At 45.1% G+C, this 12,966-nt stretch overlaps 1 protein-coding gene across 4 annotated transcripts in view; it reads left to right on the forward strand.

Moving 5' to 3' along the window:
* The first annotated feature begins 7,293 nt into the window (after positions 1 to 7,293).
* Xkr4 (XK related 4) overlaps positions 7,294 to 12,966 on the forward strand; it is a 340,673-nt gene continuing 335,000 nt past the window's right edge. For all 4 annotated transcript variants that reach the window (XM_041656916.1, XM_041656917.1, XM_041656918.1 and 1 more), the window contains exon 1: positions 7,294 to 8,102. In XM_041656916.1, coding sequence (XP_041512850.1) covers positions 7,306 to 8,102 — 797 coding nt within the window. In that variant the 5' untranslated portion in view covers positions 7,294 to 7,305. The remainder of the gene's footprint in view (positions 8,103 to 12,966) is intronic.

A 12,966-nucleotide genomic window follows, 5' to 3' on the forward strand; every position in this document is an offset into this window, starting at 1 on the left:
TTTATTTCTTCCTTAATCTTCATGGTATTGGTGCTGGGAATAGTTATCTAGTTTTACAGGGCTTTTAGTTTTTATTTATTTATTATCCCCAATGATTTCATGTACATAATTCTAAGGTCTCTAGTAATTTGTAGTCTGCAAGACTATGTTTCCAGTTGGAGTTTTTACTGTACACCTATTATTTCTTCAATATATGTAAACTTGATAGTGCTGCTTTTTTTGCAGGTTTCATAAGAATAGAAGATTTCTAGTAGATCAGGCAGATGTTCTGTAGATGGTGCCATCTATAGGATGTACCCCTGTAATTATTCCTCTTGTTTTATATCAACAATATATGCTTTGAAAGGATGTGTCCTGCATTCCCTCATACATGTGGTGTCCATGCACTTCCTGTTGGCTCTTTCTGCTCTCATGGTAGGGACAGAAGTCCAGGAATGGGTCTTCAGAACTCCCATGTACTTGCCATATCTATTTGGAACCTAGTTGTTGACTTGAAGGTTTTTTTTATTGCCCCTCCTTTTGGGGCTGAGGCTGTTAGTTAGTGGCAGAACTTCTACACAGTTGACACTGGCCATTCCAGTTCCATGTAGAAAAAGAAGCATGTAATATTGTCAGCAATGAGTAACAGTAAAAAGGAATCAAAATAAAGTAAAAAAAAAAACCATGTCAATGATCACATCTAGAACTATCACAGAAATAACAGGAATTGTAGGAGCAGAAATAGCCAAGGCATCTCAAATATAATAAATAAATAATAGAAGAGAAGAAAATGACTAGAGAAAGAAGATTTAAAGTGAAAATTGTGCTGCCTCTTTTTTAAAAAAAATTTTTCTCCCCTTTTGGGAGAGACCCAGAGGGAACAGAGCTCCTAGTGAAATCGGGAAAAACATAGTAATAATTATAATGAGATAGATAGATAACATAGATAGAGATGTAGACAGATACATAGTTACACAGACAGACAAATAAATAGATGATAGAATGTTGTTCCTGGGAGGGGAGACAAGAGGAGAAAGGAGAGAAAAATAAAAATACCTGAGAAAAAATTAAAAAAAAACATATGCTCACGTAAATCGATGCCTTAAAACATTGCATTAATTTTTTTAAATAATAATAAAATATTGCCCGGCTGCATAGTTGTGAGCGCGTGTGTGGATGTTTATTACCTCTACTTCAGTCAGTCTGTACTTCCTCCTTGGGCTATAAGCCTCTTGAAGAGTGTAAGGCTGGAAACTTCACCTTCTTTTCTATGTGTCCTTCACCAGTCAGTCAGTGAAAGCGACCAGGCTTGTGTTGGATCTGGTTGGAATGGCTTTCTTTTTTTCTACTCACCACTAAAAAGTAGCAGAGGACCAAAGTTCTTTAGGTTGAAATTTATCTCAAAAGATTAACTCAATTGATTCCTGGAACTATGCTTGCTGATATCCTTCCAACTAAATGCCAAGCTCCCTGGAACTCTGAAGTCCAAAAGGAAGGGTGCGCACCATGCTGTATTGGGTGAGGTGGGGCCACCTGTGCGCTTAGCATCCCTCTGACCCTGGTTTCCGAGGCTAAGGAGCTGAAAACATCCGTGTGCTCGCTCAGTCCCCAAGTCCTCCCTTGCTGACATCTGAAGTCAGCAGTCTGAAAGGGAATCTAGGCTCCACTCTCTTCTGGGTCTCCAACCCAAATTCCATAGAATGTGTTTTTCGTTGATCTCACTTCTGTCATGTTTCACCAGGGTAGGCTGAACTACCTAGGAGATGCTGACTGGGTAATATGGCAATACTTCTGAGTTCCAAGGGAAAGAAAAATACAGGAACTCATTTCCCAAAGCAGCACACTGAGGAAATACCTTCTCAAGATCATTGTTATAGCTCTCACCCTTCCCTCCAGCTCACACTTGAGAAATCAGAGTGTTTCCTTGCCGTGGGAGTCATTGAGCTGTGCAGCCCTGGAATGGCTCACCCCAAACTGCTCTCTTCAGCATCTTTGCCAGTTTTTCCTGATGGTGGCTCCCCCTTTCTTCTGTTACCTATACATTCTGCTGCCGTTCTGAACTCGAGTGTACTCAGCTCTGCACAGTACTCTGCCTGTCTATTCTGTTATCACAGTTTAGGTTTCTCCATGTCTTTGTCCACTGTGAAAGCTCAGTGCCTCCCTGTCTCCAGCTGTTTGCTGAGCAGCTGCTGCTCACCTCTAACCCACCATCTTAAGTTCTACATCTTCAACCTGTTAAAAATTTTTCTTATATTCTTGGTACATGGTTGTTGCTATTGGCTGAAGGAGTTCCCACAGCACACGGTATTATGTTACATAGAGATATTTTCATACAAGTATGTTGAGCAAACCTTCTATTGTCCTGCCCACCCCTTTCTCCATGCCATGCCCCTTAGTCTGCCCTGCTTGGTAAAGGAATTTCCCTGACTGAGGCATTGATGTTGGGAAAGCAAAGAAGAAACAGCTAGAGTGTAAAAAAAAAGGGGGGAGATCCAGGTGAGTGATCATATGACTCAAGTCAGATGACCAAAAAAGACAGGAGAAAGGGCCAGATAAAATGTATTTTGAAAGTAGCACTAAAATATTTCTGGCAGGATAGCCTTGGGGGCCTACTAAAAAGGCAGTTGAAGAGGACTCATTTTCTTATTTTCTTCTTTCTTTTTGTGTTTTGAGAATAAAGCTCGGATGAAATGAAAAAGAAAGAACAAATGGAGAGATCTGAGTTCAGTTCTGGACAATTTCTAAATTTGAGATGTCTGTTGAACACCTAAGTAAGAATGCAAAGGAAGCACCATGTGCAGACAGGGCACCAAGCTTGCAAATGTACAGGAGTCACCAGTACATCGGGGGTGTTTTTATTGTGCTATTCCACTTATTAAGAAATAATATATATAAAGGTAGGTTCAGGGACTGCTCTTATTTAAAGTAGTGGAAATGAAGGAGAATTAACAGAGGAACAGAATTAGGAGAGAAAGAGAAGCCACTGAAACAAACAAAATCAGAGTGTATGGGAAGAAGAGATTTCATGAAGAAAGGAATGGTTTTCTATGTCAAATGCACTGAGCCTCGTGAGGGACTGCAGCATGGAGGATCCATGACCATCGGTGACTTTGGAAGACAGTGCCTGGGGAGCAGCTGTTTGCCATGTTTCTGAGGACATGTAAGGGACAAAGAGTGGCAAAGAAAAGCAAGCCTAGGGACATTTTGCTGGGGGAAACCTTCAAAAACAGCAAGGTGGCTAGAAATGTGGATCAGAAGAAGTGGGTGCAGATGCCTGCAGGTGGCAAAGAAAATGATGAAACATGTGGATGGTTTTTGTTTTTCCTCAGTAAAATAAGGGCAAGGATGATAAAGAAGATGTGTAGAGTTTAAGAGAAAAACAGTTAATTTCAGAAAGTGAAATGTGAATAGACTAAGAAGATGGGATGATCTTACGAATGGTCTGTTTCCACCTTGGGTTGACAGTCAAGGGCTCAAAGGGATGTAGTTAAGAATAGTTATGCCTCAGCTCAGCAGGTGTGCAGAAATGTGAACTCCCCTAGCTCAGACCTGAAGGAAGTGGAGAGCAAGCTTTAACTAGTGGTGTGTGTGTGTGTGTGTGTGTGTGTGTGTGTGTGTGTGTGTGTGTATGCGTGTGCACGCGCATGCATGCGTGCATGCTTGTAGGGAGTGTTTTCTCAATCAGAAAGACCTTCCTAGCTGAAGATGTATTTGAGAGATGCTAAGCATAAGATTAAGCAAGCACATCGTAATGTGTGAGTAGAAATGGTAACACAAATAAAAGTGAGAAAAATCTAGATTCAAGTGTCCTTTCTGAAAAGAGAGGACCATAGAAGAGGGGGGTAATCAAAGCAGGAAGCTTAAAACTGGGACTATCAAGCTACAGAGTGATTACAGGTTTAGGTTATGACAATAGTGATTCATCTCTAGGCTAATGTTATTGGAGATGAGGTCACATTTCTGATAGACCAGGAATCGGTGTTGAGCATCGGTTGATTCCGAGGCAAACGATGTGATCATTGGGTTTGAAGGTCTAATTTTGAAGAAGCTAAATAGCTGCACAAAAAGTGTTAGTTAAGCCTGAAGTCATGAAGGGGTGGGAGAAATGGGGCGAACATAGCCAAAATAATGTACAAAGTGTGCTAGACATGACATAGGACTGTTCTTTTGCAATTTTTTTAATGTGACCCTGACATTACTGGATACCAGAGACCAGTAACTCCACTTTAGAAAGAATGAGATTCAGGGCAAGGGAGTTTAAGTACCATGACCAAGAAACATTCTAAGTCTGAACTTTGATCTCTTAGCCACCATGCCCAGCTGTTTTGACAGGTGCAGCCATTATGATTGACTAGGTGAAATTAACAACTAGCTCTGAGATGTGAATGCTGGATCTATGGGATTAGAGGCTGTAGAAAACAATATTGAGTGAGAAGCCCAGCACTATACATGATCTCGTCTAATCCTCGTATTAATCCTGTGTGTTAAGTAATTTGGCAGGATCATGGGGCCAGGAATGCGCAGAGTTCTCGTGTGAAGCAGCTCACTCTGCCCTCTCTACAACTACTTCTGCTAGCTCTGGGTCGCCATCACTTTCTCAGAGATGCACCGAGGCAACTTTAAGGAGACTCAGAGTGGCTTTGAATAAATATACTAATAAGCAAACTGTTGCTAGTTATTTCTTTTTCGGAATCTAACAGGAAAAAAAAGTCTCCTAATTCCTAGGTTTCCATGGGAACATTTGTCAGCACAGAATGTTGCATTCTTCCTGCCATGGAATGTTCTCTCCAGAAATCCATGCATTCACTTCACTATTATTTACTGAGCAAAGAGTCTGTGCAAGTGCTGTGCTGGCGACAGAAAATACTATCTAACAAGAACCCCTCCCCATCCCTGCCCCAGTTCTACAGTGAAGTGTCAGCCTGCTGCCCATAGCAAACACTTCAGCTGCTCCACAGGGCTTTCCGAGCCTGGTGCAACTTAAGACGTAGTATTTAGTCTAGAACACACGCTATCTCTGAGGGACGTTGTTACCTAAGAGATCAGTCGTCTCCCTGATGGTTTGGCACAAAGCATGACCAGCCATAGAGCCCTGGGGATGGAATCTTAGAGCAGGACTCTAGAGAAAAAGAACCAGGGTATTTTCCAAACAGGCAACTTCTATTCCAAATGGCCCAGTTTGGAAGATGGATTTTAAAATGCCTGGCCCTATGTGGCATGTGATTGCTGTGTGGTCCCTCAATCACCACCCGTCTTTTTCTAGAAAATTTGCTTCAGCATGTGCCATATAAGCACTTCTGGCCCTAAGGCCACAAATTCTTCTACCAGGATGCCAGGCAAAGCTGAAGCAGCAGAGGCCCTGGCCTCTGACTTTGAGGACAATTGGCTGCGTCTTCTCAAAAAAAAAAAAAAAAAAAAAAAAAACTAATGCTTGAGAAGAATCCCACTCTGGTCAGTCTGGTCAGGCTGGAGCTAAAATAGCAGTGCCGTAGCCTGTGTCAGCAGCGAACATTTTTACATGCAAAGAATTTCCTGCACTTTCACCGCGTGATGCCAAGAATGGCACTATAAATTAGTGCAAACTCACCTGGTGCTGCCCCAGGGAGGGGGCAGGGGCTGCGGAATGCGAACCTTTATCTCCAGGTCCATGAAGACACTAACCGGTGTACTTCCTGGCTGCAGTAAGAGTGGTCCCCACTTTCCTCTGAATTCAAACCGTGAGTCACACTGCAATTTAAGAATTACCCTCTTTGTCCCTTATATTTGCAAAAACTAAGCGAGACAAACCAAAGCACAGGCTTTCTTGGTCTAAAAGCGGTAAAGAAAATCCCATATTTTATTGGGATTTAAAGACTGAAAGATTAAAAACGTCTGCAACATGTGTTATTCTTACATTCTGTCTGAAGATAGATTAAATTTGAGTCATTTCTGTACTTGTGAGACGACACGGCGAGTCTGTACGTTTATAGTTTCAGGGAAGGTTAGGGGAAGGTAATTCCAGTTTTGGAATAAGAGAGGTGGCACAACCTTTGCGACCTGCCACTCCCCGTGGGGCCGAGGGCGGGGCCGGTCCTCGTTTCTCCAGGTTGCTAGCAGCGTCCCTCCGCCCATCGCCGCGCTCCAGGCAGCCGCCAGGGGTGCTGCGTTTCCCACCTGCACCTGCGGTTAGGAGTGGCCCCACCTCCTAGTCTGCTAGCGCTGGTGCCTCCGACTCCTAAAGCTTGGGGTGGGGGTACCGGCCCCTGAAAGGGATAGGGCAGGAGGGCCTTCGCATCTCCCCAGGCTGGGTGGGGTTTGCTAGCACTCGATCCCTGGTGCTGCCCTCTCCTTACCCCGAGGGCACGCCCTCCGCTGCCAGCTTTGCTTTGGGTGATCCAGCCCTGAGGATCCTGTGCCTCCCTGGATCTCCAAAGCCTGGCACGCCCACTATCGCTGCCGGCATGGGGACCAAGGCTTCCAAGTTAAAGCACTCTATTCACCCTCCCGGGCACCAGTGACACTCCACAACCCGGCCAGGTGCCCAAACTCCAGGTGCAGTACAAAGAGGCCTGCCCTTTCCTGGTCCTCGCCGCTGCCACACCCGCTCGTGTCCACCACCCCCTGCCCACGGTGGTGGCCGGACGCGGATACTCCCCCGCCGCCCCCACAGCGTCGATCAAATCCACCCAGCGCTCTCCGAAATCCCACGAGCCCAGGCCTCCGACTGCCGCTCCACCGCCCTCCGCGTCCAGCACTGGCCAAGAAGCCCCCCAACCCCCTGCCGCCAGCCGCTCCCCCTCGGTCCCGGCCCCTCCTCCAGGCCCTCCTTCTTCTCGCCCCTCCCCAGCCGGGGTGGGAGCGGCGGCAGCTGGAAGGGAAGGGATGAGGTCATCCTCTCCCTCGGAGTCAGCTGGTGGAGGAGAGGCTGCGGGAGGAGGGAGCGCGCGCAAGGGGAGGAGAGGAATGTGCATGTCCGAGGAGCGCCGCGGCGGCCGCTGCTGCTCCTGCTGCTGGCGGCCGCGGCGGCTCGTGCTGCAGCCGCGGGGCCGGGACGGCGCGGAGCGCGGGCGGCTGGCAGAGGCGCGCGCGGGCCGGCGCGAGCAGCTGGGCTCGGCGCAGCCAGCCAGGCGGCGCTCCTGCGGGCCCCGAACGTGCGGCTAGCCGGGCCCAGCGCCCAGCCCCGCGGGCGGCGGCGGCGGCGGCGGCTGGCGAGCGGGCGCAGGAGCAGGCGCGGGAGAGCGGCGCAGCAGGGAGGGAAGCCGGGGCGAGGCGAGGAGGTGGCGGGAGGAGGAGACAGCAGGGACAGGTGTCAAATAAAGGAGGGCTCTCCTTCGCTGCCGAGGCATCATGGCCGCTAAGTCAGACGGGAGGCTGAAGATGAAGAAGAGCAGCGACGTGGCGTTCACCCCGCTGCAGAACTCGGACAATTCGGGCTCGGTGCAAGGACTGGCTCCCGGCTTGCCGTCGGGGCCCGGAGCCGAGGACGCGGAGGCGGCTGGGGGCGGCTGCTGCCCGGACGGCGGCGGCTGCTCGCGCTGCTGCTGCTGCTGCTCGGGGAGCGGTGGCTCGGCGGGTTCGGGCGGCTCGGGCGGCGGCGGCCCGGGCGGCGGGGCGGGCTCGGCGGCACTGTGCCTGCGCCTGGGAAGGGAGCAGCGGCGCTACTCGCTGTGGGACTGCCTCTGGATCCTGGCTGCCGTGGCTGTGTACTTTGCGGACGTGGGAACTGACATCTGGCTCGCCGTGGACTACTACCTGCGCGGTCAGCGCTGGTGGTTTGGGCTCACGCTCTTTTTCGTGGTGCTGGGCTCGCTCTCTGTGCAAGTGTTCAGCTTCCGCTGGTTTGTGCACGATTTCAGCACCGAGGACAGCGCCACGGCCATGGCCTCCAGCTGCCAGCAGTCCGGACAGGACTGCAAGACAGTGGTCAGCGGTGGGTCTGCAGTTGGGGAAGGCGAGGCTCGCCCTTCTACGCCGCAGAGGCAAGCATCCAACGCCAGCAAGAGCAACATCGCCGCCACCAACAGTGGCAGCATCAGCAACGAGGCCACCCGGACCAGCAGCAAACACAGGTCTGCCTCCTGTTCCTTCTGCATCTGGCTTCTGCAGTCCCTCATCCACATCTTGCAGCTCGGGCAAGTCTGGAGGTACTGTATCAGGATGGGGGTCGATGGGAACTACTGCCTCTCCTATATGCCCACTGCTCTGATTTCGCATGAAATCGTCCAAGATGATTTTGGTAGTAAGCCTAGTCTCTCTTTGGGTTTCTTTCTTTCTTTTCTAAAGTGTTCCCTCCCTTCTCTTCTTCCTTCCTCTCTCCCTCCCAGCCTTTCTATCTACCTACCTATTCAGGTTAGGTGAGGAAAGAGAAATCAAAGAAGGGCATGGACATGAACATGCTTGAGGTCTTTCATGCATTCTGTCTTCTCACGGGCTCGCTGGCTTTCTGTCTATGCTACAACTTCTCCCCAGACAGTAGACACACTAATTCATTAGTAGGGGGTTCCTGTCACACTTTCTAAAAGCCATTATTCCTTACCTCACATTCGTGGTGTGCTGCACTTGGTATGCTTTTCTTTGTTCTGGGGGTAAAATTACTAATTTTAGTTAAATAGGAATTATTACTGCCCAAAGGGACCCACACTTGAATAATGATTGCTAAAGAAGTACTATGCTCAAAGTAGTGTTAATATCTGATTTAACATATATTTATATATAACATGAATCAAGATATAATCATTTTATGTAATGTGTATATATGTGTGTTCGTGTACAAGTGATCAGGTTTTATGATACCTGAACTGATATAGAATACTTCCGATTTCTTTGTGGTATCCCCATGTCTACTTCCACACGTAACTGAGAGCCTTTGGAACAGGGGTAGTAAGCACACTGGGTAAACGTTAACTGCGCTTGGCGTTTTCATTGGTTGACTTGCTGCTTATCACTCCCTCTACCAAGTCTCTGCATAGTTATCACTTCCACTTATAAACTGAAGTACAAGTAAAATACTAAACTCCTTGCGGGTGGGGTTGGCATCCCTCAGCCATCACTGCATGGACCTAGGAGTGCAGCGGAACAATATGCTCAGAAATGTGTTCCTTTGACTTTCATGTGTTTAGAATTTTTGGAAAGCGATGTTTAATGCATAGAAAGTATGTGTGTCAAAGAACATACAGACTAATACCCTAGAGATTCATTGGTTTCAAGATGGCTTAGTAAATGTGTAGTGCAATGTGTGGGAACTTCCCACCAAGTGCACCGACACTGGTCAGTGTTTTAAAATTTTCACCTGTAGTTGTTTTTTAAGATCAAGTACATCGGGGGTCATTGACATGATGAAGCATCCCATGAAGAAACAGCTCAGAGCATCTGTAGAATAGGTTCACTAACTTCTTATTCTTTCTGGTGAACAGCAGGGTTCTCCACCTGAGCAGAGTGAGTGTAACAATTCCGCTGCATTTCTTAGGACCCATATTTGTAAAGCTGGGTGAGCATGGTCATAGATACCAATCTCTTGCTTTGGAAAATACGTAGAGGAGACACCTTCTGGGAACGTGATGCACAGTGTGTTGTCAGGCATATTGATGTGGAAACTCAAGGAGACTTTCTAAAATACCAGCAGCTGTGGCAGCTCTCTTTCCCACAGAGGACTTGGGCAAGACCCAGAGTTGGGAATTCTTCCATTATGAGGAAGAACTATAAGGCTTATTTAATTATTGAAATGATTTGATGGCTTGAATTACATGGTTAGCAAATTTAATCTAGCAGTGTGCTACAGAGAGTTTACTATTCTATTTGGTAACTTTATAAAACATTTTGAAATCACTCCCTTTTAACTATCTCTATATCAATCATGCCAACACTTCTTAGGTATAGTCACTGATAAACTGTGCGTGTCTCCTACAGATTGATATTTCCGGAAAAGCATGTGGTGTCAAACTCAGTGAACTGAAGAGTAATTTCAATTAGAGTGTTTATTAGACTTTCGAATTTAAACACTTTCCCAACTGGAAACAATGTTTCGTTTCTCCAGGAAATCTTATTCAGAAAGTGAGAAGCAGGAAAACAGTGGCACAAATGTCACACTGAGACAACAGCCACTGGGTCAGTGGGTCTAGAAGAATCCCTGAGAGGACGAGGGACAAAAGGGTAGGCTTGAGAGCAGAAAGGAAATGACAGGCTGTCAGACAGGTGCACTAACTGACTCAGCCCTTGGAGGAACACATGACTCCAGTTTTATTATGCATCCCTGCAAATCCTGAGAGACTTTGAGGTTAATTTTGATAATAGGCTCACCTGGGTGGAACTGTTCTTTTTGGAAATTCCAGATCTTTTTCATTGTGGTCAAATGACGTGTTCACTATGCAAATCAGAATTGTTACTTAACCCATTATTTTCTGTTGATCAAAAATTTTGAGGAATCCATAGTAATCTGGTAGAACTGTGATGTTTTCTGAAAACATGCTTTTAAGTTCTTGAACATAAGGAAGAGAACTATAAAGAATGAGAATAATTGTGAAATTTAATGCTCAGATACTTTCTAATATGTTTCAACTTCTCTGTGCTAAACATTAAATGGAACTTTAGTGGAGGAGGGTGTGCCTTTCATAATATGTAATAAAAAGGACACAGCTAAGATGATTGTATTAGAAACAGTATAGTATGTTAGACCACCATAGATCCTCCAATTACAAGTATCCCTTGGCCTCTCTCCACTCTACTTTTCAATGAATTCTACCCAAAGACTGCACTAACCCCAGGGTACCAATGGTTTAAAGCTCAGAGGGCATTATTCATGTTTTAACCAGCTACTGTCTTGAATAAGATAGATTTTTATCAAGATTGCTAACTTTTCATTGCATTGTCATGAAACTAGTTATTGTAGGAAAGGATCAGAGTCTAAAATATTTCTGTAGATAAAAATCTTTTTAAAAAATAACATCCATGTGTTTGTTTATTCTGAAATAAGCCATTTGAAATGCTGTGAACTAAATTTGCATGTATTATACATGCATTATGAATACAACTGCTAAAAGCAATGATACATGTTCATTTTAATTAAAGTTTACTAATGAGAAATTAATGGAAGCTTTTAAAGTCATAGGAAGTGGTGCTGAGAAGGAGCCATGCAAAATAATGAAGTGAGCTTTTGCTAGCACGTGGAAAGAGCAACCATGGATTTAGGGAACTGTGCCTGCAAATGATGGAGAGCATGCCTCTTTATTATTCTCTTTACATAATTCCAGAATGACTAAGAATGCATGTCAGCCAGTGAGCATCACAATGGCACATCTACTAACTAGGCCTGTAATAATGTGATCTCCGAAGAAAAGTTGCTCTATGCTATCTCTAAGGTTGGGTAAAAACTGTGCTGGTAATGTCATCAGGAAACTTAAAATTCTCAGCTTTTAATCTCATAAATTTACAGGAAACTGGACAGGAATGGTTAGTATCCTTCTGTATAAGAAAACTGGCTTACAATAACTGTTTTCTAGGGTCACCCTGATACTGAACATAGTATCTAGCATTCAGCAGCAGGTTTATCTTACTCTAAAGCTTACGTTCATTCTGGATCATTCGCTAACTCCCGTTATTTCACAAAAATATGTGAAAACAATGATTTTCTGCATTAAGATTGGCAAGGTAGAAAGGGAGTTGAAGTTCAGATCAGTGGAGGACTCTTCGCAGTGGGCACACATCAGACAAGTCCAGCACTACTCTTGCTACCTTACGTGGTTGTTGCATTGAGTTTTGGCAGCATAGCATGATTCTGTGGTGGCTTTTTGGATTAGGTGGTACAATGTGTGTGAATATGCAGGTAGTGCTTGTAAATAAATGATATTGGCCCTGGAGAGAAAGACAAAGTGGGAAGCAGAATGAAGGCCACACTGTAAAACATCTGCTTCACTGCATCAACACTAATCCTGCATCCTGTTGTGGTTTAGGCAATACTGAATGACTGTTTTCTGTACATTTGTGTTCCTTCTTTGTGCATGTTTATTATTTAATTCTTTCAACCTATATTAAGTACCTACTGTGTGCAATGCACTGTTCCAGATACATCTTCCCAAGATGAATAAAATATACTTCTTGGTATCTGCTCCCGCATGAGGAAGACAGAATATAAACAGATAACATCAAAATAAGGCTAAGTCCAGGAAGAGAAATTCAAGCAATTGTGATGGTTCATGTGGAGAAGAAGATGTCCACATAAAGGTTTAAATGATGAGAAAACATTATGATTCACTTTATAGCCTTGAGTACAGCAAAGCGCAAATGCTCGGGGCAGAAAGTGAACAGGGTGTACTGTGGGCACCCAAACACATGGTCGGGAGGAGAAGCCAGAAACAAGACTGAGTAATTCTTTGTGCTAGATAATGAAAAGGAATGAGATTTTAGTCTGAAGTCAAGGAGTCACCTCTGAACGATTATAGAGAACAGTGGTTTGCAAACGTGTTACAACATCATTTTATTCAAAGCAAATGTTCACAATTGAAAGTCTCAGAAGAGATGTCACCCTTTCCTCTGATTCAACAATGTTTCTTCCATTCATGAAATCCATGGACCTCACAGGGCTTGATTTGGGGTATTATTGTAAAGAACATGTAAAGAAAGCCAATAAAATAGTTATTTCTCAGAGAAACAGACAGTTTAACTCCACCTATACAATCTACAAAAGAAAACTCTGGAGCACAGTGTATTTGGGTAATTTTTGTTGTTTTAAGAGCTCCTCCCTAGGCTTTAGTGGACGCTGCCCTATATAATTTCTATTTCCTGATCTGCTATGAGCGAGTTTGCGAGGACTTTAAAATCTCTAAAAAACTGTTCTATTTTTCATTCGATCCTTAACTCATGTTCGACGTAGCACTTTCATTTTGTATATATGGAAATTAAGACAGAGACCTCTAAATTTTATCTGAATTTACAAATAATAAATTTTATCTGAAGGTCACATGGTTTTGCACATTCTAACATAGAATTTAATATTCCCAGTTGAGGGAGGGAAGC

The sequence above is a fragment of the Microtus oregoni genome, unplaced genomic scaffold, assembly GCF_018167655.1.
Source record: "Microtus oregoni isolate MIOR12 unplaced genomic scaffold, Mior012 000008F_ref0000371, whole genome shotgun sequence".
NCBI lineage: Eukaryota > Metazoa > Chordata > Mammalia > Rodentia > Cricetidae > Microtus > Microtus oregoni.